The sequence below is a fragment of the Bos indicus genome, chromosome 6, assembly GCF_029378745.1.
Source record: "Bos indicus isolate NIAB-ARS_2022 breed Sahiwal x Tharparkar chromosome 6, NIAB-ARS_B.indTharparkar_mat_pri_1.0, whole genome shotgun sequence".
Lineage (NCBI taxonomy): Eukaryota > Metazoa > Chordata > Mammalia > Artiodactyla > Bovidae > Bos > Bos indicus.
In genome coordinates this window covers 115,261,231-115,287,396 of record NC_091765.1, presented here as the reverse complement: position 1 = coordinate 115,287,396, position 26,166 = coordinate 115,261,231, and the positions used below count along the sequence as shown (strand labels likewise).

The window sequence follows — 26,166 nt, the reverse complement described above, 5'->3', positions numbered from 1 at the left end:
GCCTCTCATCGCAGTGGGAGGGGAAGAGAAACACTTTAATGAGACGGAGACGGCTTCGTGGGACGCCTCTGGAAGACGGATCAAGAGCAGGAGACGACGTGGCCTGCGCGTCCGGCAGGGCCGGGGCACCTAGTACTTGAGCAGCCAGCGTGGCTGGTGCTGGCCCAGCGACGTGAAGTAGGACCACCACCAGGGCTTGCTGCCGCCGGTCGTGGGCTGTCTCCGGGCCCCCAGGGGCTCCTCGTCGGGCTCCTGGGGCTCCCCTCCGAGCCCACCCCTCCGGGACCCGGGAAGGAACTTCTGGGGTCCAGTCCTCAGTGGCTGGAGAATGAAGTCCACGCGGCCGGCCCTCTTCATCCGGGCAGGGATGATGACTTTCTTGATGACCTTGGAATAGCCAGGGGCTTGAGCGATGACGATGTGGGCCCCCGGGGGCAGGAGTCTCCAGTAGTCACCATCTGGGGCTGCAGACACATGGAAGGGGAATGGCTCTCGGAGCTGGGCCCACACAGCCTTGAGACAGTGGGCACTGGGGGTCGGGGGCGTTTGCCTGCAGGACAGCAGACTCCAAGGGTGCACTCGCCTCTGTGTGGGCCTGGAACGTCCTTCCCACCGCCTCCCTCTGTCAAACTCCTATTCATCCCGCAAAGCCCTGCCTAGCCACACCTCCTCTCTGAAGCCTTCACAGTCCATCCCACCCCACCCCACCCCACCCCTGTACACACACAGTTAACAAGCCCTCCTTTCTCTGGACTGTTTCCTCCAGGAGCACACGTCACAGGGTACGGTATTTTTCAAACCAGCTGTGAAATCCCTGAGGGCACCCAGAGCCCACAAGGACACACAGCTGGTCAGTGGGATAGAAGCTCTGGGACGTGAACCCACAGGCTCCGTCTATAATGGTGGTGTTCCTTCTTGAGGAACACAGGATCCACATCGATGGTCATCAGCAGTCAAGACCTGCATGTGTCCCCACCCGCTGGGCTCAGTGCTGCAGGAGATACAGCTCGAGGTGGACACAGACCCCCGGGGCTCCCCAGCCTCACCCTCCCCCGAGGCCAGCAGTGGACGGATGGAGCAGGGTCACACTCTGAGCACTGCAGGAGCCTCAGGAATTGCTCACCAGTGGTGATGTCGTGGCGGATGCCCTTGACTAAGATCCGGGCGTTCTTGACCGGCTTGCCAAACTTGTCCATCACCATGCCTTTGATGCCCCGGTGCACCTGAGGGGGCCAAGGACCGGGTGGGGATACGGTTTGTACCCGCTTGAGGGCCCGGCTATTTGTAAGGCCTCCCCAGACAGCCACTTTGCTTTTTGCATTTCTTTTCCATGGGGATGATCTTGATCCCTGTCTCCTGTACAATGTCACGAACCTCCGTCCATAGTTCCTCAGGCACTCTATCTATCAAATCTAGTCCCTTGAGAGTCCCTTGGACTTCAAGGAGATCCAACCAGTCCATTCTGAAGGAGATCAGCCCTGGGTGTTCTTTGGAAGGAATGATGCTAAAGCTGAAACTCCAGTACTTTGGCTACCTCATGCAAAGAGTTGACTCATTGGAAAAGACTCTGATGCTGGGAGGGATTGGGGGCAGGAGGAAAAGGGGACAATAGAGGATGAGATGGCTGGATGGCATCACCGACTCAATGGATGTGAGTTTAAGTGAACTCCGGGAGTTGGTGATGGACAGGGAGGCCTGGCGTGCTGCAATTCATGGGGTCGCAAAAAGTCGGACACGACTGAGCGACTGAACTGAACTGAACTGAACTGAGGGCCCGGCAGCCCACCCAGGCTGTCTCCAGGGAAACCCTCGTCTGTGAGGTGAGGGTGAGCAATGAGGAGCCCACCGCCAGGGTCCTCCCCCAGCAACAATCAACCCCATTCAGGGTTTCCAAATGGCCCACAGTGCCAGCTCAGGGGGTCAGGCCGACAACATCTCCTGAGCCCTGAGCGGCACCTGTGACCCCTTGTGCCCACCTGTGAACACATCTGAGCCCCCTGCCTGGGTAACTAGGGCCAGTGGGGCCGGGGTCCCGAAGGCAGTGGGGAGGCAGCAGGAGGACACAGGCCTGAGGGTTGGGACCCTGGTGTCAGTCCCAGCCGGGCACCAACCGGCTCTCTGACCTCAGGCAAGCCACCTGGGCATCTCGGCCCCTCTCCCCATCTGTAACAGAGGGTCACTGTGCCCGCCTCAGGGAATAAGAATCAGTACAGCCGAGCTGGAGGCAGGGCGGCCCCACCCTCTCCGTGGGCTGGTCCTAAGCACGGGCGGTGTCCGAGCAGATGCCCCACAGCTCACGCACACGTCACCATCAGGCCAGGAAGCCTTACACTTGGCAAAGAAAGCACCTCCCAGAGCCTCTGCACAGTTCTCCTAAAATGACGTGCAAGGCACAAGCTGAGCACCCTAGCTCCATCGGCAGGAAACAACCAGAGGTCGATCCTCCTCACGTCAGAGGAGGCCGGGACTCCGGGTGGGAATGGCAACTCAGCTTGGGGGCTGCTCTGTCCCTGAAGGCTGCCCCTCCCTCCTCCAGGGCCGCCCAGGACTGCCAGCCTCCACCCCGCCCTTCCTCTGCTCACAAGGCCTGACCTATCCCTCTCCCCTTTCCAGACACAGCTCACACTCCTCTTCCTCCAGGAAGCCCTCCCTGATGACTGGTCACACCGGGGGCCTCCTTGGGGAACTCACAGTCCTGGTTCCCTTCTTCCAGCTCTGACCTCACTGCGATGTCACCGTCTGCTTTTTCCCTGCCCCCTAACCCTAGAGCAGAGGCCAGACACACAGAAGGACCTCCAGCGAGCGCTTGGTCCATCCCTGCTCTCAGGCGGACGGTAATCATCCTGCAGAAGCAGGCACGTGGAGCTCTCAGGCAGAGGAGGAGAGATGGCCCCCGCCGCCACCTCAACCAGAGGGAGGTGGATGCCACCCCCCAGGCCTGGTCAGGATCACTTAGGGAAAGGCCTCAGTGGACATGACAGACAGATCCTTATCAGGAGGCCCGGGCAGCTGTCCTGGGGACCGTCCTGGGGGGCAGCCAGGCTCGGCCACAGGCTGCCCGGCCGATTGCAGTATTAAATCTTTATGCCCCGAGCCTTCACATGCAATATCCACAGAGCAATCCCAGCCCCGTTTAAGGCTCCTTAAAAGTCATTTCCACCAGACGGCCGTAAAGCGTGACGCGCGAGGAGGCCTGGCCATGAGCCATTATTGATGCTGCCCGGCCCCGAGCAGCAAGGTGGCTGGCACAGCCTCCAAGAAGGACCCCACGCTGACAATGTCCAGTTGTCATCCGGGGCCTTGCTCCTTCCCCACTGCTGCAGCTGCTGGCCCAGAGGCTCTGCTCGCTCCCCACCGGGAGGAAGTTCCTGATCTTTCTAGAAGGGAGGGGCTTCGACAGTGGAACTGGGGCTTGGGGCAGGCAGATCTGAGTTCGAGAGGCCGATGACATCGGACCAGCGCAGTCACTCTCTGACCCTCTCTGTCTCCTCCTCTGGCTATATCAGAGCCCCCGTGATCCTGGATGGGAGCCCAGGGTCCCCCAACTGGCACGATCCTTCCCCAGCACCCTCATTCTTCCAACTGAAAAATGCAGCAGCCCTGTCTCCCAGCCAGGCCTGGTGGCAGGATTTGAGGCCGTGTGGCTGGGGCTGGGGGCAGGGGGCACCAACTGTAAAGTTCTGCACGCTCACAGCCCCTTGCTGTCTCCCTCGGGCAATCCTGCTCCTCTCTTCGGACCTGCTCCTCACTGGCAGCAACATGCGATTTTTATGATTCTTAAAGATGCTCGGGAAAAAGGAAAAAGCAGAGGCTTCTCACAAAACCCCCGTTATCATGCTCCGTTTTGAGTTTCCGTGTCCCTCACATGAGCATTACCCTATTCAGAACAGCATCCCTTGGGAGGGGTGGGGGGCACGCTGCGGAGCCTGAGGGCTGGGGCAGGGCTGGAAGGGGTGGCGGGACCTCAGCACTGGGTCCCCACATGGTCACTGGACCACCGGGAGTCTCGGTTCTCTGGGTCCGGTGAGGGGTGACTTTAGACACGCTCTCTGAGGCCCCCCGCTCACGGTACGCTTATTTCTGGAGGCTCTTAGCCCACGATGAGGAGGTCACCCCTCAATCCTGTTGCCCTACTCCCACCCCAGCAGCCCGTGTCCTCCCCTCCGAGCCTAAGGGGAGGACAGGCCCTGCCTGACGACCCCGCACCCTGCTGCCAGCCATGCCCTGCAGGCGTGCTCCCAGCCAGGACTCACCTCTTCCCAGGGCCATGCCCCTCATTCTGGCCACGGGACCCTCGGTGGTCTAAACACCCCCACGCCACCCCCTCTGCCAGAGGGTCCCTGTCCTGTGGCATGACCCCTACTTCCACTTCAAGACACATCCCAGGTGCCTCCTTCCTCCAAGAAGACACCTGGCCTCCAAGGCTGGGTCAGGGGCTGCCCTGGGCTGCACTGCCCCCTGCACTCCCCTCACAGAGACCCCTGCTGCACTGGGGACCCTGATGTGTGCCCCCCTGGCATCCCCAGCCACCCCGAGGCTGGGCCTAGGGGAGGAGAGACGTCTGGTGAGCCTTCACTCATGAACACAGATGGTTAACGAAGAAGCAAGTGCAGAATGACTACGTGACCGCGTGGACGCCGAGCCCCGCCGTCCGGTGTCCCGTCCGGGGGTCGCCCGCCGCGGGGCCCGGGTCTGGGCGCCCCTCCGCATGCCAGGTCCCGGGCGGGGTCGGGCACAGCACGCAGAGCTCACCATCTCCATGAAGTTTAGCAGCGGCTCCTTGTTGTGCTGCCAGATCGTGTAGAGTGCCTCCTCCGGGGGGAACTTCATGCAGCCCAGCTCCACCGTGATCTCAAAGCAGTTGCTGTGCAGGTAGTTGAAGTCGGACATGCCTGCAGCACGGTGGGGGTGGGGGCAGCTGAGCGAGCGGCCCTCAACACCAGCCCCCGCGGGCCCGGGCTGGAGAGCTGGGAGAGGCCAGTCCTATCCCGGCCTCCCAGCCAGACAGATGGAGGCAGACGGCTCCCACCCAAGGTCCCAGGGGAGGGGGAACTGGGCTGGGGAACAAGTGGTCTGGCGCCCCTGTCCACAGACTCCCCTACCATCTGTGCGGCCTTCGGGGGAGCAGGAGCAAGTCCACCTCCAGCAGAGAAGCTGGGCTCACGCTGGGCCCACAGGTGCCCCTGCCCCAGTGCGGTCACTGATAACAGTGTCCATTTACAGGACAGTCCTGAGAACGATTCAGAGAGGAAGGTCCTACAAACTCCATCTCTGGGGGAGCCCAGCTCAGGGGGGCTGACAGCCGGCCTGGGAGGCCACAGAGCCTTTGGAGCAGGTCGGGCTGACCACCGCTCCCTGAGCCTGCCCTCCACCCCAACTGCTTGGGAGGTCTTGTCCAGCAGAAGCTTCTAGGTGGCTCTGGGGCCTGGACCTTCAGAGCTTCAGGGCCTCCTCCAAGCCCTGGCAGCCAGCAGCCACCCTTCATGAGTTACCGTTCAAGTCCGCAGTGAGGCCACACCCTCCACACACAGATGGCCCCTTGTCCCTGGCCATGGCCCCTAACCCTCCTGAACTCATGCCCGGTGGGTGGGGAGCTCGGCTCACCTCTCCCAGGCTCAGCACCCCAGTGGGCTCTTTACAGACCCCACTGAAGGGTCATGATTGAGACTCGAAGCCCTCCCCCCGAGGGTCAGGGGACCCATGTGTCTGGGTCCTGGCGAGACAGAAGCTGCACTGCCCCCTCCGAGGAAAGACCACATGTGCCACCGTGGGCAGCAGGGGCGCTGAGCAGAGGAGAACACGTCTCTGGAACAGGAGCTGAGGGGCCGCCCTGTCCACCTCCCAGGAGAAGTCGGGGGACAGGCAGGGTGAGTCTCAGCTCTGCCACAGGCTCAGGCCCTCGAGCTGGCCCTTTCCTTATCTGAGTCCAATTTCCTTATCTGTCAAGGGACATGAATATTCAGCGTCATGCCAGCGTGGAGGGGTGGCCAGCAGCGCGTGGAGGCCTGTGGGCTCAGCCTCGGGGCCCCAGTGACACAGGGAGTCACCTGCTCCCGCATTTCAGAGAAATAATGAATATAGTTTTAGTGTAAGAACATCCCACATGTTTGGAGTTAGTATTTATATAGTACTCAACACCCTTCCTCACTTCTCTAAAACTCCGGCTTCACTGACAATCCTGTACTCCATCAGGCAACCCTACAAAACCCCCAAAAGGCGAACTGGTCATGGGTGGGATCATGAGATGGTAAGTGACCATTAAATAAACCGCAGAAAAGGCAACAGGAAGTCTAGCCCTTCCCGGATATAGGAACTTTCCCTCCCTCCAGCCCCAGTTCAGCTCGGACCCCGAGCCTAGCCCTTCCCCTGCCCAGCTGCGCCCTCCCCCAGCCCCGGCCGGGCTTCGGGCCCCGCCCCGCCCCAGGACCCGCCCCGGACTCTGGCCCGCCCGGTCCCCGCCCCCACCCCAGACCGCGCCCCGCCCCCAGCCCACCCTGTTCCCAACCAAAGCCCCGCCCCAAGCCCAGCCCCCACGCAAGGCCCCGCCCCCACCCCGGGCTCCAGCCCGCCCCCGGCCCCGCCCCCCAACACCCCCTCTACCGGCCCGCGCACCTCCGGTGAAGCTGTACCAGTCAGCCCCATTGATGATGCTGCCCCTCTTCAGGAAGTTGCCCCCACACCTGTTCTCCGACCTGTCCATCATCATAGGGTGCACGTCGGCGTAGGCTCGGGCCAGCAACTTGAACATCTGGAAGGGAGACGGAGAGGTCCCCACGAGGGCTGTGGTGGGCGCCCTGCTGGACGCCCTCTGAGCTGGGGGCAGAGGGTGAGGCGGGAGGTGCCTCGTGGGCGGGGCTGCCTCAGGGAACGCCTGCAGCTCAGGTGGGAGGGGGGCAGTGTCTTTATAGCGGGCCCAGCATGTGCAGAGGAACGGAGGTGGGTACACGGGCACGTCAGGGAGCCCTGCACACCTGGCTAGGTGGTGTGGGCTTCCCCTCGAGAAGGGGGCGTTCCGGAGGTAGGTCGGCATGAAGCATTTCTTGCTATTGAGCAGAGTGCAGGCCTTGGGGGGAAACAGGTGGGGGGGGGATGGGGGCTGGGATGGTCCCATTTTTACTGCCTTCATCTCTCACGTGAACGTCTATGGTATTCACCACTTTATGTGCCCAGGAACACCAGCCGCTGCAGGAGCCCACCGCCTGCTGCCATAACCTGTCCCCAGTTTCCACTGCGTCTGGTGGTCCCACACAGGACGCAGCTCAGGGTCTGCCACCCCCTGGGAGTGGGGGAGCCTGGGGGCAGGGCCTGGAGGGTGGCCCCAATTCCTAGGTGGTGCAGAGCCCCTCCCCCACTGGCCTCCCCCAGCCCAGAGCTCCCCTCATGACACCCCTCACCCCTGCAGGCCCCAGGTCCTCCTCCCAGACTGGACTCAGCCACCTGTGTGTCCCAGGACCGGACACAGGTCTGACCCAGAGTGGAGGCTCCAAGCAAGGTCCAGATGGATGAGGGGTGCGCCTGCCCTGGGCCTGTTCAGGGGCCCCGGGCCCCAGGAGAGGATGTCCCTGCATGAGGGCCTTCTTTAAGAAAAGGGGAGGTGGACAGGTGGGGCCAGCAATGAGCGGCTGCTCCAGGCCAGAGTGAGGTCTCTCCTGACGACTCAGACCCAGGGCCTGTGGTTTGGAGAAGGATGCGTCCAGTTTCTCAGGGTAAGGCTGCAGTTTCAACTTGGTCCCACAGACACAGCCCAAGTCCCCAAATACAAATCCATGGGTGTCCTGCAGTCACCAAGGTCAGCAGTCAAGGACCGCTATCCTGCCAGCAGCCGCCGCCACCTGTGGTCAGCATCAGCCCTTTCAGGCAGGCATCCAGGTGCTGACGGGGTTGTTTCTGGAACTCTGCCTGGGTCCCCACCTCTCTGGTACCCACCACCCATCTGAAGAGTGGGACCTAGGCTGGTTAGGCCCAGAAGGTTAGGCTAGCCCCTCTCCAAGGTGTGCCCCCCCCAAATCCTCTCTCCTGGTCTCTCTCCATCCTGCCCTGGGGCCGCCTCCTGTCACCTGTCAGTCAGCCCCTCAGGAGAGCAGAGAAAGTCCCCACCACCCCAGGGTGCTCGAGCCCCAGGCTGGCTGGGATCAGGCCTGCCCTGGGGGCGGGAGGTCTGCCCAGGTGCCGGGTGTGGGTGGGTGGGGAAGACACAGGGATCATGACCACTCCCAGAGAAACAAGGTGGGGTGTGGTGGGCTGCTAGGAGGCGCAGACGTGGACTGGCTGCAGCCCAGGAGCACGGGCCAGGGTCAGAGGGAAGGGCCAGCCGGCCAGGGGCCTGCATAAACTAGCTCCTTCCCACTGGGGGCTGGGCCGGGCCAGGGAGGGCCTGGACAGCAGGACGGAGCTGGAGCCGAGCTGGGAGCAGGATTTTGGCAGAAGGGGCAGGTGTGTAGGGGGACAGAGGGGCGAGGCAGGCAGCCCTGGCTGGCCTAGGAGCCTTGAATGCTGCCCTGAGGCACTGTGGCACCATGGAAGTCTGGGGGTGTGGCTTGGACACCCTGCTCAGGCCCTCCTCCTGCTGCCCCACTCCCCAAGCCTCTCCTGGGACCCTGGTTTCCACAGAGACCACCGCTGGCTGCAGGTCTGAAGGATGATCGATCGGTGATTGATGGCTGGTGGGGAAGGCACTCGGTGTTCTGACTCTGTGGGGACTCGTTGAGGTGAACTTCCCCCCTCGAGGCATCTTCACGCATCTGCCCCTGAGAGCCAGAGAGTCTGAGCCTGGTGCCCAGGGGCTTCACCCAGATGCTGACTTTGCCCTCTGATGGCACAGCCACAGCGGGCACAGGCCATGCACAGGGGAGACACCCAGCCACTCCAGAAGCACTTGCAGAGCCCCAAGCATAGAAGCCAGCACCTCTCTGGGTCCCAGGCATGTGCTGGTTGTAGGAGTCAGTGAGTGAGTGAGTGACTGAGTAAGGGAGTGAATGAGGGAGGGAGGGAATGAATGAACGAGTGAATAAATGGGTGAGTGGGTGAATTAATGAGTGAATGAGTGATGAATGAGTGAGGAAATGAATGACTGAGCGATGGATGAGTGAGTGAATGAATGAGTGAGCAAATAAGTGAGTGAATTAGTGAGTGGATGAATGGGTATGTGATGAGTGAGTGAATAAGCGACTGAGTGACTGAATGAATGACTAAGTGCGGGAATCATTGAGGGAGGGAGGAAATGAATGAGTGGATGGTTGATAAATGACTGAGTGGGTGAATTAATGAATGAGTGAGTGATGAGTGAATGGCTGAGCGAGTGGGTGACTGGGTGGGTGGCTGAGTGACTAGGTGGGTGGCTGAGTGGGGATGTGCTGAGTGAGGGAGGCAGTGGGCACCAGAACGAACGAGGGCAGGGCCAGTCAGCGGGGACACACAGGTGACGTCCGGATGGTGCAGCTCCCGGCGCTGCAGGGGGCGGGCTCAGCCCGTGCCCGCTGGGCCCCCCAGCTCCCACTGCCCACAGCCCTGAACCTCACTCCTGGGAGCCTGGGGGAGTCCCCACCTGATCCTCCGGCTCCACGGTGGGGCTGGCCCTGGAGGACGCCCTTCTCAAAGTCCACCCTCAGGCTGCGGTCCACACACACACAGACACGCACGCACCCCACCCCTGCTCGTCCCCGGCCTCCCGGGCAGCTCCCTGCCCTGGCCGAGGCCGCACCTCCTCGTCCTTGCTCGAGTCTGACTCCGTCTCCCCCATAGACGAGGGCCCGCAGCTCAGGGCCCTGTCCTCGTCACGGCGGTAGGGGGAGACCTGCCGTGGGGAGGTGAGGAGGGGGTGCTGGGTGAGGCAGGGGGACCCCTGAGGGACCACAGAACAAGATGGGGGCCGGCCCGGGCACTTGTCCATCCGGGACCCGCCCCACGCTCTCTGCCCTGCCCCCACTACCAGGGGAAGGTCTGAGAAGGCGGCAGCGGCCAGGCCCGGCCCTCCGCCCGAGTCTGGGCCTCCAGGGGGCCCGCTTAGTGCCCAGGCCTTAGTGACCCGGTCAGACCCTCCGGAGCCTCCCCGTGCTGGTCAGGGGAAGTCCTGCAAGCTGCAGCCTCCTGCGAGGGTGGGAAACTCCTGCTCCTGGCGGGGCACAAACGGCCCTGGGGGATGGGGGCCATCAGGGCAGTTTGCGCAGCTCAACTCCAGGGGGTGACCCAGCAAAGCTCACCCCCACTCCCTGGCCTTGGTCTCCTCAGCTCCCATGCCCTTCCAGAAGGCCAGCTCTGGTGTCCATCAGGGCAGGGGTGCCCCCGGAGAAGGGAAGAATGCAGCCAGAGAAGGGTCCGGCCAGCATCCCGGGTCTTATCCCCTGCTGCTCTGACCAGTGGGGAAAACGGGCCTCCTCTGGGCCCAGGTGACCAGAACTCCTAGTTGGACCCCACTGCTTCCCAGGGCACCTGAGAAGTGAAAGAAGTCGCTCAGTCGTGTCCGACTCTCTGCCACCCTGTGGGCTGTCCATGGGATTCTCCAGGCCACAATACTGGAGTGGGGAGCCGTTCCCTTCTCCAGGGGATCTTCCCAACCCAGGGCCCGAACCCGGGGCCTCCCGCATTGCAGGCAGATTCTTTACCAGCTGAGCCACCAGGGAAGCCCAAGAAGATGGAGGAGTGGGTACCCTTTCCCTTCTCCAGTAATTCTCTGGGATTCTCCAGGCCAGAATACTGGAGTGGGGAGCCTTTCCCTTCTCCAGGGGATCTTCCCAACCCAGGGATGGAACCCAGGTCTCCCACATTGCAGGCAGATTCTTTACCAGCTGAGCCACCAGGGAAGGACCTGACCTTTAGCAAGCCCGCCCTGCCCACAACCGGGGAGGCGCCAGGAGCCGCCGGGCGCCATGCGGAACGCAGCACTGCCCTCTGCTGGCACCGCCCGGGGCCGCGCCCTCCCCTGGGGTGGCCTGTGTGGGGAAGGCACTCAGCCAGGGTGCCCACCCCAGGAGCTCCCAGAGGAGACACTGATGGAAGGTGGGGTGGCCAGAGAAGGGAGGGGCGGAGCTGGCTGGAGGGCTTCCTGGAGGAGGGGGTTTGGAGCTGGGTCTGGAAGGCTCCGAATGGTTCAGAAGGCTGGAAGGCACTCGCCTCAGGACCTGAAGGACTTCAGGCCCCCCGAGGGCACCACCCACAGCAAACCCGCCCAGCCTCTCACCTTATCGTCGGGCGTGGGAGAAAACATCTTCTCCTCCTGGGGATGCTTGGAGAAGTCGAAGGGATAGGACACCACCAGGTCACCCCCGTGGAGGCTGGCTGAGAGCACGAAGGGAATGGTTCGCATCCACTTCATTATTGCCTTCGTCTCGGGGGCCACCTGCCCAGGGTGGGTCGGGGGGGAGGAGGAGACGGTCCTCAGGGCCAGGCGCATCCCTGCTGATCACTCAGCCCCACGCCTAAGCTTTAGGATTCCGCCCCGGCCCCACCCCACCGGGTGCCCCCAAGTGCCCATCCTGGGCCTGGAACTCTCCTCCCCCACCTCCTGTGGACGCCACCTCCTCCAGGCAGCCCTCCCACGCACCGTCACCAGGCACCTGCCAGGCTCTGGGTGCTTTCAGTAGGGGCAGGACCCCCCAAGGGTCCCGGAATAACCGGAGCCCTCGGTGCGGCAGCGGGCTCCTACCTTACCCCACCAGTAGTGCTGGGGGATGGCGATGTGGTCGCTGCGCGCGCCGCGGACCGAGGCCAGGCGGTAGTACTCGGACGTCAGGTCGGGGAAGTTTCGGTTCAGGTCCAGGTTTTGCGCGTTCTGCCTGCCGCTGGTCCACCCGTTGTAGCCGGCGCCCTGAACCACAGGACGGCCCCCAGCCGGGGGTCAGCACGCCCACCCTGATCCCCCTGGTGGGAGGCCCAAGGCTGGGCTGAGAGTCACGGCGGGCGGGGTTCTCTCTGGTTTCATGAGATGAACTCTGGAGCTCATCCGCCACCTCCCAGACCTCCGGGCTGACCCTCCAACCTCCAGGCCCCGAGCCAGCCGGCTGTGCCCTGCCTGGGGTGCCCCACGTCAAGGATGCACAGCTCACTGCCCACCCGCTGAAGGCCCTGCTCAGTCACCTCCTCCAAGAGGCCCTCCGCTCCTGGCTCCGCCACCCACCCCCATTTCATCCTGTCTCCACAGCGCACGTCACCTTTTAAGCCACCACAGCATTACCAGCGTTGGTCCCCACACCAAGCAGGGCTTTGCCCGTATGGGTGCCCGCTGAGTCCCCATTACCCAGGACGGCAGGGGCACAGACCCTCCACAACCGCTGATGGCTGAGCGGACGGGGCGTGTGGAAGGCAGCAGCCGTGGGGCGGCATGGGGCCCTCACCTCTGCGGCCGCCACCTCGTAGCCGTCGGGGTTCATGGAGGGCAGCAGGTGGATGCGGGTGGTATTAAGCAGACGCTGGATTCGGGGGCTGCCCAGCAGGTACTCGGAGCACAGGTACTGCGCCAGGTAGATGAGCATCTCGCGGCCCGCCACCTCGTTACCATGGATGTTACCGATGAGCTTCACCTCCGGCTCCACTGTGGGGGAGGGGACACAGTGACCTGGGGGTCGCCTCCGGGGTCCCGGAAACCTGAGGGCCCACGTGGCAAGGGCAGGCTGTTGTTATGGAACCTATTCACGCTGGTTCTGGCCCAAGTGTCTCTGTGATTAACGAGGTCTCATCAAGGCCACCACTTCCGCTGAGCTCGTCGGTGATGTAGAGCCTTAAATACCAGCGTGATGGATCCATGATAACTGATTAATAATCCTAGGCACTATCGTCGGTCTGTGTGAATTTCATTCACGGCCACTCCCCGTGCTTGTGCGGTGGAGGAGAGCGGACACTGGTGCTGAGACGGGAAGACAGGGGAGTGAAAGGATGGATAGATGGAGCGATGGGTAGGTGGAAGGAAGGAAGACAGGTGGAAGGATGCATGGGTGGCTGAGGGCCTGGATGGAGGGAAGGTGGGTGGTGGAAGGATCGCTAGGTGGAAAGCGGGAAGCAACGAAGGAAGAGAGAAGGACGGAAGAAAGGAAAGAAAGAAGGAATGAAGGTGGCTGGAAGGGTACACGGATGGAAGAATGGGTGGCTGCATGGACGGGTGGATGCGTGCAAGAGTGGACCAGGAGCCCAGCGGTCTTCCTAACATGGACCCTGCACGAGTCGCCTCTCCTCTCTGAGCCCCGCACTGCTCACATGGAAAACGGCATCTCCCTCCCAGGCTGTGTGCAGCCCCGTCCCTCCCACAGCCCCAGCACACAGATGCCCCTGAGGCTGTCACAGCAGTCACTGCCCGTGGCCCCTCACAAAGGACATGGCCCGCCCCCGTGTTCCTCAGCTGCGCCCCCTCAACCTGAAAGCGGGAGTCCCGCCTTCAGCCCAGAGCTGGAGGGGGAGCCAGGCAGGGTGGGCCCTGGAGGCAGGGGCGAGGCTCAGTGACCTCCGACCCCCGATGGGAGACAGGGCTTTGGGCACGTGAAGTCCACGCTGCAGAAGCCACCCGGACGGAAACCAGGCTGAGCGCAGCTAGACCAGCAACGGGGGCCAGAGCCGCTTGGCCAAGACGAGGGCCACGTTTGAGTACTTGGTAAGGACCAAGGCCAAATGGGATCCAGACGGATCCTGTCCGACTCGCAGGGTCTCAGGCACAGACGAGCTGAGGGGCTGGGGAGAAGGCCTGGGACCCTCTGCCCAGCTGCTCTCAGTGCCCCGGAGCCAGGCTGGTGCTCATCTTCGCCTCGCTACCCAGGAAACAGGCCGTCCAGCCAGGGTGCTGAGTCTTTGTCAGAACATCGGGGTTCTGGGGCCAGACCCCCACGCCCCAGCCCCGGAGCCCAGCACCTTTTCCTTGACCTGCCCCTGACATGGCTTCACAGTCATTTTTCCAGCATCTGCGCTCCAGGCCGGAAGGGCCTTCCCCGTCACGGCAGGTGAACCAGGACTGGGGCAGGGCCCGACCGCCGCTGAGCCCTGCAAGAGCGCGGCTGCAGGCACAGTGAGATCCAGCGCTTCCCACGTGGGGCCCCAGCTCCAAACAGGACGTAGCCTCCTAGGAGCTGAAATGGACTTGGGTTTTAAATAAATGGGAAGACGCTCTGGGAATCACACTCAAAGGAGGAGCTGTCAGGGTCCAGGACCCAGCGCCCACACACCTGCCTGGCGTCCAGGTGCACCAGGGCAAGGCTGCAGCAACAACACAGTTAGGGTTTTCACTAGAGACGCACAGGTCTGACGGGCCTGTGGTCACCGTGCACCCCTCACCTCAAGGCCCACGATGTCTGCAGCCCCCAGGGCCGTAACCCTCCTGGCCGCCTCCTCCCCAACTCCCAGCGTGGCTGTGACGGTGGGCGCACACGCCTGGTGGGAGGTGGCCAGCACCCCAGTGCCCCCAGCACGCCCCAAATCCCCACCCACCCCGTCCCCCAAACACGGGGGCTTTGATTAGGACCGAGGACCTGCTCGTGTACCCCAACGCTAAGCGGGCCGGTGCCTTTTCCCAGCCCAGACCGCTCACCCCGCCTCCCCCGATGGCGGCAGTGGCTTACTCAGCTCGTGCTGGCCAGGCCGGCTAGAGAACTCGATGACCAGCAGGTCCCGGCCGTCGAAGCTGCGCCCGATGCTGTAGGTCTTGGAGATGTGGGCACAGCGGGCCGCCGTCCGCCTCAGCACGCGCACCATCTGGGCGTAGGAGTGATGGGTGAACTGAATGAAGGTGGGCGGGTGGCCCGAGGGCAGTGCCTCCTCGATGTCCAGGCCTCCTGGGGGTGGGGGGTGGGTGGACATGGGCACCAGGAGTCAGCTCAGGGCTGCCGCTGCCCTCGCCCCAACTCCCAGCCCCGCCCTGGGGAGCCCGGGATGTCGGGACCCACACGGGCCCCTCGGATGGCTCCCCAGACATGACTGCGTTTGGAAGTAAAGTTCCCTTTGTGAAACCTGACGTGGACAGCTAATCACAGCCCCCGACAGGTGTACACAGCAATGCAGCTCCTAGCGTCAATGAAGAACAGGCGTATGGGGTTTGTTTGGAAATTTTGTAACATACAGAGCAGCAGAATACAAAACAGACGCACGTGGACAGAATCCTCAAAGAAAACCGTGGTCTGGCTGCCTTCTGACTTAGGATGACTGTGTCCCCAGGCATCAGCGGTGACGGGGTAGGGAGGGGGGAGGGACGGGGGAGCAGAAGGTATGCTTTTCCCCCAAATTTGCAAAGCTTCCTCAGGAGACAGTCTGGGCTTCCAGGCATAGGTAGGCTGTCTACCACGGCCATCCCCAGACCAGCTGGCGGGCCCCTCCCACTCACAGGAGCACCCCAAGGCCAGCCCAGGGGCTCCCAGACCGCCTCCCGTGGTGTCTCTGCACGGGAAGACGCAGGTCCCAGTGGGCTGGTCTTGGAGAGCAGGGGCACTAACAGTGCACGCTTTTCCCAAGCGTCTCACTTGCCTTGTGGTTTCATTTCTGCTCAAAATGGTTTCTGAGGGAGAAGAAAGCAGACGGAACCAGCAATTTGGTGGCAGACTGGCCCAAAATAAACTCCCTCCAGCCCACTCTGCGGGCTTCCCCGGGGCCGGCGGGCCTGGTCCCACAGAGATGTCGGGTTCCTTTCCTCTGTCTCTCGGCCCCCACCCAGCCACGCTTCCTGCCTCTTCCCTGGCGGATGGCTCCCGTCTGCCTGCAAAGTGCAGCCCATGGGCCTCTGAGTCACAAAGAAGCTGCAGGTAGACGGCACCCTCATCTCCCTCCCAGATTCAGCTCCAGGATCCACTGAGCTCTGCACAGCCAGTGACTGGCGGAGCGGGAAGCCAGGGCTCGCTGGGGGCCAACCCGAGGCACCCCTGGTTGCTACCTACCACCTCCTTGGTTCCCAGCTGGGAGCCGTGGACACAGCGGGCACCTGAGGGCCATCAGGCACGTGGACTGATCGACCCATCCGTCAGTGGCCGGCCTGGCTCACACCAGCCCCCACCCTGCTGCTGGTGGCCTTCCCAGAGCCTCCAGTCGGTCACCTGTGAAATGGCTGCACCCGTATTCAGGGTCACTGTGGGGTCTTAACGAGACAACACGTGTGTGACACTTGACCCCAGATCACGTGGACCTCCCTGTGACCTTTGTGACGTCCGCACATGAGACGCCGGAAGCCACCGTCCCGCACCGACCGGTGTCACGCACACTGGCCACGGGTGGCTATTTGCATTTAGGCTCAAATTCATTACAATCAAGGAAAATCAAAACTTCAGTCCCCAGTCACCTGAGCCATGCGCCCAGCTCTCAGGAGCCACGTGTGACGCGGGGGCTGTGGTCTGGACCAGATTAGAGGGCTCTCCTCACAGGCCACCAAGGGTCCCAGGGTCACTGGGACCACCCGTCTCACTCACTCTGGAAGCCTGGCTGGGGGGCAGGGAGGCCTGCAGAGGTGCTCGTCACCCATCGCCCCACCTCACAGCCATGTGGCCCCCAGAAGCGCCTCACACACCCCCTGAGACGGGGGGCTCACTATCACTCGGGACTGCCCATTCCAGCTCCACTCATTTGTCTGCATGAGGAACCAAAGCCCATCTCCACAGCCCCTCTGGGTGGCTTCCCTGAGCCCATGGGGTTCCACGGACCCCACTCTGAGGCATCTGGCTGCCGCTCCAGTCAATATGCCACGTGTGATCTTTCAGGAGCGGCCACAGGCGATCACAGGCTTTGCCAGGCAGGCCTCAAGAGAGACAGGCTCCTCACACCAGCACCCTGCAGTTCTCTGATGGGCGAGGGGAGTGCCATCCAGGACTCAGGCCCCCACACCTCTGCCCTCCCAGCCTGGCCCCTGCACCCAGGGCCTCCGGCTTGGCCAAGGCACTGCCCTCCCAACGCATGTCCTGTTGGCCCGCCCGGTCATCCAGCCGCTCACCACAGCGGGGCCCCCCTGGAGCCCACCTCGCAGCTTCTCCAGGGGGTCGTAGCAGCCTTCCTCCGGGCCCGAGAAGTAGCGGCCGCAATCGAGGAAGTAGGGCCAGGCCATGTCGATGGCATCGAAGGCAGGCTGGCAGGCCTCGCGCAGCGCCCCACAGACGTGGCGGCAGGGTCTCCGCACACGGCCGCCCTCGCAGCGCGGGGCCAGCACGGCGCAGCCCAGCAGGCGCAGGTCGGGGTTGCACTGGCCCTCCAGGAGGTGGTGCAGCACGCTCAGGAGGATGTACTCGGAGCTGGACTCCACGGCCTCCCGGGACCGGTGTTGCAGCAGCGTGGGGAAGGCCGTCCGGTTGTAGGTGACGTCACTGCAGGTCTGCAGCTGCAGGTCCACGCACATGGCTGAGGGCGGGGGGGGGACGGTGGGGTCACCAGGGCACTCCCTCCCACGATGACCCCCAGGACGTGCTCAGACGCCGGCCTACTAAGTGCCGCTCTGCCCAAGCTGACCCCACTAAGGACCACAGCCAGCAGGGACGGGCGGCACGGAGAGGCCCGGACAAGGCCCCCGGCAGAGGGAGCCAGAGCCTTCGGGAGGACCAGCAACGGCCCCCGGGCTGACCCGTGAGAGGGCCCAGCAGCTTCCACATCCGCAGACTGGGCCCAGGAAAGCCCACCCGGCCAAGGAGTTGCCTCGTTAAGGCATATGGTTGACTTCTGTTTGGCAAAAATACTGTCCTACTTAAAAAAAAATAATAATTCTTTACCAGCTTCCCTTGTGGCTCAGCTGGTAAAGAATCTGCCTGCAATGCTGGAGACCTGGGTTCTATTTCTGGGTTGGGAAGATCCCCTGGAGAAGGGAAAAGCTACCCACTCCAGTATTCTGGCCTGGAGAATTCCACAGACTGTATAGTCCATGGGGTCGCAGAGAGTTGGACACAACTGAGCCACTTTCACTTAAAAAAAAAATCCAGTGCTTCTGCTCAGAATACCCCAATGCCCAAATCTGGCAGGAGGAGCCTTGAAGAAATGCCTGCTCTGAGTGCCTCCGATACGCCAGATCCACGTCCTCTCCAGCATCACCCCCAGGAGTTCAGTGCTCCCTTCCTCACTTTAGAGACAGGAACTCGGGGCCAGGCGGGGAGGGGCTTGTCCCAGCCCCAGACTCAGCAGGTGCCAAGAACACACGGGGTGCAGAGCCAGCCAGCGCGGCACATGCGCACCTCAAGTCAGACCCCAGACCTCCTCGAGCCCGCCTGGGGGGCCGCGGAGAGGGAGGGATGGAAGAGACCCCCGCAGAAGCCCAGGGCAGAGCCAGGGGTGGGAGCCCAGCTGCACAGAGGGAAGGGCCTCCCTCTCTTGTTTTGCCTGATTTCTAGCTCTTTTAATTAGGTCTGGATTTGATCGAAGGGCCCTCTTAATCATCACCCATTGCAGAACCCCAGGTTCCTCCCCCTAAAAGGCTTTGAGAGCGTGGAGGGCCTGTGTTCACTCCCACAAAACAAAACCGGGCGGTCCGGATACGTACCGCTGTCTGCAGCTGCAGACCCGGGGCATCCACCTGCAGAGAGAGGGGGCAACACCGTCAGGGGCGGGGACCTCTGCCCATCCCCAAATCCCGCTGCTCCTCACGGGGCCGGTCCCCCAGCCACTCCCACCCTCCCCGCCACAGCCGCCCTCTGACATCCACGTGGCCGAGACCCCCATTCCCCAGGCGGGAAGACTGAGTCTGAGGTCACACAGCTTCCCTAATAGAAGGCAGAGCACTGACTCGGAGTGCTGGCCGAAAGCCATGGTGTGAATACATCCACTGGCCGGTTCCAGCTTCGGCTGGGGGATGGAAGCGCAGGAAACAAGAAATCAGGAAGTGGGTGCTGGGCGGGGGCCGGAGAGAGACAGGCAGAGCTGGATGAGCTGGGACCAGAGGGGAAGTGTCCTAACCCCAGATCTTCATCTGGAACCCAGGCCTGGACCACGGTCTGACAAGGATGGAGGCTGCTTCTAGGGATTCACCTTACAGCCTGGGGTCACGGAAGCCTACCTGAGCATACGCGAGCCCCCCAGAGGGGGGATACGGGTGGGGGGTCCTGTTAGGCTAGCTGAGCAGCCCCCTGTACACACAGTACCCCCGACATGGACCACGGTTCCCCCACTGAGGACTGGGCAGCCACAGCCCCTGACCCCCATGGGCCAGCTCCCTAAGCTGTTGTCATGGGAAGGAGACATTCAAGGCGCCCTCTTGCCAAGGACTCCAGGCATCCCAGCCGGCTGGAACCACTCGGGCAACGTAAGGGGCAGGAGGATAATCTTCCTGAAGCATCCAGGCAACAGGGCTGCCCCTCAACACAACAGAGAGGGCTGCAGCTGCCCGCCGCCACGCCCTGCACGCTGGGACGGGCTGGCAGTGGGTGAGAACTCCAGGTGCCCTGAGCCACCTTCTCTCAGCCTGGCAATTTCCAAGCACGTGCCCGGCTCCCACCGCCTGACCCCATCACCCGACTCCAAGCCCTTCTGGTCTGAGCTGTTTGCAGGTTGTGCCCACTGCCCTCTGCCGCACGAGGAGGTGTGAGGACAAACCAAAACGTGGGACTAAGGGAAGGGCGGGAAACCGCCCCAGGCTCTGCTCGGTCGCTGCGCTATCCGCCCATCTGCGTTCGGAGAACAGACAAACGGATTCACTCGGAGCAGGACCCCCCCCAGGAGCATCTGTGCCCAGCGCTCACACTCAGAATTCACACTCACTGACCCGTGAGACGCCACACCCATCAGCTCAGGAGCCCCAGGGCTCCCCGGCCCAATGGCTCCCGCCAAGGCCCCTTCCTCCCCACACCTGTGTCCCAACGCCAAGCCTGTGCCTGCCGCGTGCCGGCCCAGAGCCGAGCCGGGGCAGAGCTGAAGATGCACTCAGACTTGGTGAGCAGAACTCCCACTGGCCCTGGTGCCTCTGCTGGCCTCAGGAAAATGCGGGCGGAGGAGGCCAGAACACAGCAGTTACCCCCATGCCAGCTCCTTCTAAGCATCAGACCTACTCAGCTGCCTGGACTTGAGTGGATTTGACAAGCGGATCCCTCCTGGTTGCAGGCGGCTCCAAGCCTCCCCAAGTCACAGATGAGAAAGCTGAAGCTCGGGAATTAAGCGCCTCTCTGGGCCTCGGTTTCCCTGTCTGTAAAATGGGGGTGAGAACAGTAGTGCGCACTGTTGCCCCCAGGTGGCGCTAGTGGTAAAGAATCCGCCCGCCAGTGCGGGAGCCGTGAGAGACGCGGGTCCCGTCCCTGGGTCGGGCAGATCCCCAGGAGGAGGAAATGGCAACCCACTCTCGCCTGGAGAATCCCATGGACAGAGGAGCCTGGAGGGCTACAGTCCAAGGGGTCACAAAGAGATGGACACGACTGGGCGGCTTGGCACCATTGCTGGGGGGTCCCACGAGCTGGTGCTGACACGAGGCTCGGGTGGCACAGGAAGGAGGGGGCCGGGCCCCTTGTGACCCGCCCACAAGATGGCAGTGCCCGTCGCGATGGACAGGAGGGCGGCATCTACTGACGTGGACCGATGCTTCCAGCGTGGCTACCAGGAGCAAGAGAGAGACGGCGGACTCACCTCCCGGGACGGCTGTAAGGAAGACCCACAGGTTGGTGTAACAGGCCTTGATCCTCTCCCGGTTCTGAAGGCCAGACGCCCAAAACCAAGCTGCTGGCGGGCCACACCCCTCCGCAGGATCAGGGAAGAGTCCTCCTGGGCTCCCAGCAACCCGCAGCTGCGGCCACGTCACCCCAGTCCCTGCCTCCGTTACCCCGTGTTCCTTCTGGTGTGCTGTGCCCAAATCCCCACCTTCTTCCAAAGACACCAGTCACGGGATTCAGAGCCCAGCCTGAGCCAGTGCGCCTTCGTCCTAACGCAGCCAAACCGGCAAAGGTCCCGGGTCCCGATCAAGCCACAGTCAGAGGCATGGGGGAGGGTGCCTAGGACTTCAACGTATCTTTGGGGGACACAAAACAACAGGCCAGCCCCAGTGGGGGCCTTCGGGGAGCTTGGGCTGGGGTGGGGTCGAGAGGACACACCGTCCAGGGTGGTGCCCACCAGCCACGCGCGGGCACTGAGCACCTGAAATGCTGCGACTTGAAAAGGATGTGTGTTTTGGGTATAAAGTACCAACTTGCAGCTAAGCTGCTAAGTCACTACAGTCGTGTCCGACTCTGTGCGACCCCATAGACGGCAGCCCACCAGGCTCCACCATCCCTGGGATTCTCCAGGCGAGAACACTGGAGTGGGTTGCCGTGCCCTCCTCCAGGGGACCTTCTGGACCCAGGGACTGAACCCATGTCTCTTGCATCTCCTGCCTTGGTAGGCAGGTTCTTTACCACTAGCACCAACTGGGAAGCCCCAGTATTGTGTATATATTGGGTTAAGTAAGATTTGCCCTTAGGTTTAATTTCACCTGTTTCTATCTCTATCTGTTTTGAGGGTTGGCATTAGCGTGTTGGACAGCGCTGGTCCAAAGGCTGCTCTTGAGCAGTCCACACGTGACCGTTACACCTCTTGACCACAAGGTGTCAGCGTGTCTTCAACCAAGGGAGCAAGATGCCGGGGGTCGGGTGTCTTAGATGGGGAACAATAACAGAATGAGGTCAGAGAGGTCGGCCCATCTACCCAAGGACACACAGTGTCCAGGGAATTCAGGATTTGAACCCAGACCTGTCCCTCAAAGCAAGGCTGCTGCTGCTAAGTCACTTCAGTCGTCTCCGACTCTGTGGACTGCCTCAAATTCCAGGCTGCTGATAAGAAGGCAAGGGACAGGCAGGGGTGAGGGTCTAGGCCTGCTTGCTCTGAGCCCCAGGACAGTAAGACAGGAAGGACAAGGACAGTCCTGGACAAAGCAGCCCAGAGTCAAGCTGCCCGGCCATGCTCTCGTCACTGTCTGGTCTGGAAGAGGCACTGGGCTTCCACGGACCACACATGCTCATAAGGAGATCCTACTGGAAAAAGGAATTATTCTAGAAAGAGGCACTGATGCTGCACAGAGGGGAAGACAGAGACCCTCCCTGCCCAAGCCTCCAGGTGAGGAAGGGGCAGCCTGGGTCCGGAGGAGGGTCTGCACTTCTCCCTGGGAAAAGGGCAGGTCAGGGAGAGCTTCCTGGAGGAGGGGGTCTGTGCTCCCTGACAAGCCTATAATAGTGGACACTTCCTGGGGTCTTGGGGGAGGCTCCATCCGTGACACCCTCTGCATGACCTTCTGCATCCCACGTGTGCACACAAGTGTGGGCACACACCCAGACACACCCAGACACACTGCCTGGCCCCCGGCTTTTCTGTAGAAAGTGGGGGAGGAAAGAGGTGAAGGTGGGGCAGAGGTGGAGAGAAAATTCAACTTGAGCTGAGAGAAGAGGAAAGGGAGAGATGGGCTTGGCAAACTGCAGGGGCACTTTGCTCCTGGCACAACCTACTTGGCTGGTGCCAGCAAGTTCTCAGGTGTCCGCAAACCTCCGGCGCTTGGGAGACTCAGAATCCAACACGCCCAGACCCCAATGTGGGAGGGAACCCTCCCACCCCCCACTTCAGCAGTCCGGGTCACAGGTGTCTGCTGCTAAGGACCCTGAGGGTGGCGGACCAGACACACCCTCACCTTTCACTGCGAAGGGAAACTGAGGCCCACCCAGAAGGCAAAGTGTGGGGAGGACCACAGCCCGGGCCCCAGCTGGCCCCCATCCTCAGGTGCCTCCCATCACCCTCCCAGGCGCGAAGTCCCTGGACGCTCCCTGAGTGCCGCCATCCCCTGCCCCCAGAATCCTCCAGGAGCACCCCCTTTCCCTGGCACGGACCGCACCCCCTCCCTGGCCCTCTGCACCCACTTCCGGAGATGCTGTTGTCCACATCACGGAGTTGGGAGGGAGGGCTCAAGAGTCTGCAACAGGGTCCAGAGGCCGCCCCCTTCCTGGAAGGACTAGGGACCTCGAATGCCCTCTCTTCCTGCAAAATCCTGGCACCTGCTCCCTAGGACCCCACCTGCAGGGCACCGACCCCCCCCCACCCCCGCTGGCCGTGCCCAGACTAAGAGGAACCCCTGCTGGAGCCCGCGGTGCTGAGAGCTGGGCACCTCTAACCTGCCTGTGCACTCCACGCCAGGGTCCCAGCCTGGATGCGCTCAGCGAGTCAGGCCCCGCCTCTGGTGCAGACCCCCAGGTCCAGGGTTCACAGGGTGCCCATTTGGGGGACGTTCTCTGGAGCCCCGGGTCACGCGGGGGAAAGTTGGCGGTTCCGGGGTTGCCGAGTTCCACCCCCGGGGCCGGGCGGTCCCGCCTTACCCTCGGGGTCCCAGGCGGGCTCGCACCCGGGCCGGGCGGCGGCGAGGACCAGCATGGTGAGGAGCAGCGGCGGCGGGGGCCGCATGGTGGGCGGCGAGCAGGGCGGCCGGGCGAGTGATGTGGCACTCGGGCCGGGGCGCAGCGCCGCTCGGCTCCCGCCCCCCGCGGGCGGGGAGTCGGGTTACAGCGGCCGCGCCAGGAACCGCGCCGAGCCGTGAGCGCGCCCGCTTCCGGAGGCCGCCGCTCCGCCCCCAGGGGTTAGAGCCCCCCTTGGGGCTGGGTGCCGCCTCCCACCTGACTTCCGGGTCCCCCGCTGATGCTGCCTACTAGCCCCGATTCCTGGACCGAGGGGGAGCCGGGGAGGCGGGGGCCCGGCCTGCCCTGGACCCGACTGGCAGGGGGGCCAGGCCGGCTACCCCCAGCTCCGGGCCTGGGTCCCAGCAGAGGAGCGATGGAGTGTGCACTCCTCCAGCCCTGTCGCAGGCTGGAGGATGCACCTGAAGGGTCTCTTCCATGACCTTGGGCGTCCCCTGCCCCACCTCTGAGCCTGCACCCTGCAGAGAAGTCCTCTCCCAACAGGACCTCAGCGGGGGGTCTGACACCCCGTTTTCAGGGTGTCAAACAGTGCGCAGTGAAACGTGGCAGTCCTCAACTGGGCACCTTAAAGGAGCCAGTGGACGTCCAGGTGGTGGCATACAGGTTCTCCGGGGTGTCTCCACCCGCCACACACTCCCCAGATGCGGGGAGCCCAGTACAGACACCCCAACTCCAGGGTGTTGGAGTGCACACGCCTGTCTGCACCTGCAGCTGTGAGACAGCCCCTTCCCACTCCCCTTCCTTCCCGCAGCCTCCTGCCTGCATCACCCAGAGCCATCCGGGCAGGAGGCCTGAGGGGCCTGGGAGGAGGGAGGCCCAGGACCTCAGCCCTCAGGTGAGAAAAAAAGGTGATCGCTAGAACCCCTCTCTACTCCCAGGGTCGGGACGGCTCTGGGGTTCAGCCAATGCCTTTGAGACCGCGCCCTCCACGGAGCTGGACAGGTGCTCACTCTGCTTTCCAGATGTGCACACATCTGCCCGCCAGCCGCTTCACACAGCCCCACCACTGTGGCCCAGCCAGCATGTGCATCGTGTGCTGGAGCCTGAGCGCTGGGGCCAGACAAGGAGGTCCTCAGCCCAGCACCGTCCCCGGGCCAGGTTCCTCCCGAGCTGTGCCACTGGCTCAGGCACCTTTTTAGCCAGAGCCTCTATGGGTCTCCTTTACCAACTGTCCTGGTCAGCGGGGAGGCCGGACCCTGGAATCCCATGACACTCAGTCCTGAGGCTTGGGACGAGCAGCTTAGCCCAGAAGCTGGGGTGGCAGCGTGGTGCATGTGGGCAGAAGGCGTCGATCCATTCTCAGCTCAGAGAAGGAGCCGCTCACTCCAAGCACGCCAGCACCTCCGGAGTCTGGGAGTCTCCACGCTGCCCTTGGCCCACCAGGACTGCAGCCTCATCCTTCCAGAAACCCCTGGCCTTGCCCTGCCAGTCTCTGCACACTTTCCTTTGACTTCTCCTCTGAGGTTTCTGGCCCTGGGTGAATGCTAGACCCCAGGCTTCCTGAGTGCCAGCTGGTGGTGCCTGTTCCCAAGGAGGTGTGTTCCCTCCCCCCCATTCCCCTCTCCCACCCCCATGTGCCAACGTGGGCACAGATGAGTCTCCTGGCTGTCCCCTCCTGCAGGTGGGTTCACTTCTAATCCTGAGCCCTTAGCTTCACACCTCTGATTACAGCCTTCTCTTCGGGTTGGTTCTTCTGTCTGAGTGGTGCATAAAAATAACAATACAGCTTTAAACCAGAAGCATTTCAGATTGGATGAGAAAGATCAGTGTTAGCTGTTGTTTTTAAAGACCCAGAGAGAAGAATTTGGTAATCCCCTCTAGGATCACCCTCTTTCCTCCCCAGTGAAGTTGGAAGGAACAACCTCTTGCAAAATCTTTTTAGCCAAGAGAGTCTGACCCACCAGATGGAGCATCAGGGACAAGTCAGAGGCAAGGTTAACCCTTTCCAGGGGCCAAATCCTCCCCACCCACTGAATCCCAGCCAGCCAAGCCAGCCCACTGGACAGTGGGCCAGAGGCGGGAGACCCGCAGTTCAGAATGGGGCAGGTGAGCCAGCGGAGGCAATGGGGCCTGAGTCTGCAAGGGCCCGGCTGCCCGAGCCAGGGGACCAGCTGAAGTGGCTGCCTGTGGAATAAGACACCGTGTGGTGAGAAGCTGCACGGGGCCTCAGAAAAGAACAGAGCCTCTGTTCTCGATGGCAGCGAGCCGTCGCTCACCCACCACTTCACCGACTCTCCACAGACCCCAGCAAGGGGCTCTGGGTGACCAGGCGGGGTTGACCCAGCAGCCAGGAGCTTATGGGTGATTAGGGGCCACTCCCCAGTCAGTCTGGAGATGCTTTCCTGAGCGCCCCCTCTTTCAGTGCCTGGTTGAAGCATTAAGGTCTGGGGGAACCACCATGACCCCACTCCACCAGCAGCCCCTCCCACTGTGTCACTGTGTCTGAGACAGCAGTGAAACTTACCATGTTTAATTCAAGCAAGAGGACTCTCCAAATACAGGCTTGGGGCCACCCCTGTGGGTCCCAGAGAGACAACCCCACTCCCTTGCAGCCCTCTGCCTAGAGTTGCTGGCAGGGAAGCCGGCAGCCTCCCCCTGTGCAGGGGCACATGGTTCCTGCCCCGTGGGTCTCAGGTCCTCCGGACATCGGACATCAGAGAACTGAGTGCTCCTCCCCACACATGAGGTGCGGGGTCTGCTCAGGGTCATCCCAGAGGCCCAGCCAGGGACCTGCACTCTAGCTCATGGACAGCTGGCTTCAGTCTATGGCAAAGGCAGCGTCTTCTCCTTCCCAGAGAAGTGAGAGACCCTTTGAATCAAGTGTTTATTGGTTCACAAAGTTCTTGGGACAGGACACCGTTTTGCAATACGTTTAAGCGCACGTGGAAAG

The 26,166-nt window shown here is 62.5% G+C and overlaps 1 protein-coding gene across 1 annotated transcript; it reads right to left on the bottom strand.

Annotated features, from left to right (window-relative positions):
• Positions 1-13: 13 nt before the first annotated feature.
• On the bottom strand, positions 14-23,330 carry CPZ (carboxypeptidase Z). Its single transcript, XM_019963253.2, has 11 exons — positions 23,181-23,330; positions 18,410-18,442; positions 16,909-17,283; positions 14,535-14,747; positions 12,330-12,526; positions 11,642-11,803; positions 11,177-11,335; positions 6,613-6,748; positions 4,753-4,892; positions 1,124-1,223; positions 14-464 (listed from the first exon to the last, which is right to left on the bottom strand). The coding sequence occupies exons 1-11, from the start codon at positions 23,263-23,265 to the stop codon at positions 130-132; spliced, it is 1,935 nt and encodes a 644-aa protein (XP_019818812.1). The 5' UTR covers positions 23,266-23,330; the 3' UTR covers positions 14-129.
• Between the last annotated feature and the right edge of the window lie 2,836 nt (positions 23,331-26,166).

Coding starts and splice junctions, on each gene's coding strand:
- CPZ (XM_019963253.2), bottom strand. CDS start 23,265: ATGCGGCCCCCGCCGCCGCTGCTCCTCACCATGCTGGTCCTCGCCGCC. Junction 18,443..23,180: donor GCCCGCCTGGGACCCCGAGG/GTAAGGCGGGAC, acceptor CTCTCTCTGCAG/GTGGATGCCCCGGGTCTGCA. Junction 14,748..16,908: donor CCCCCTGGAGAAGCTGCGAG/GTGGGCTCCAGG, acceptor CCCCACCCCCAG/GAGGCCTGGACATCGAGGAG.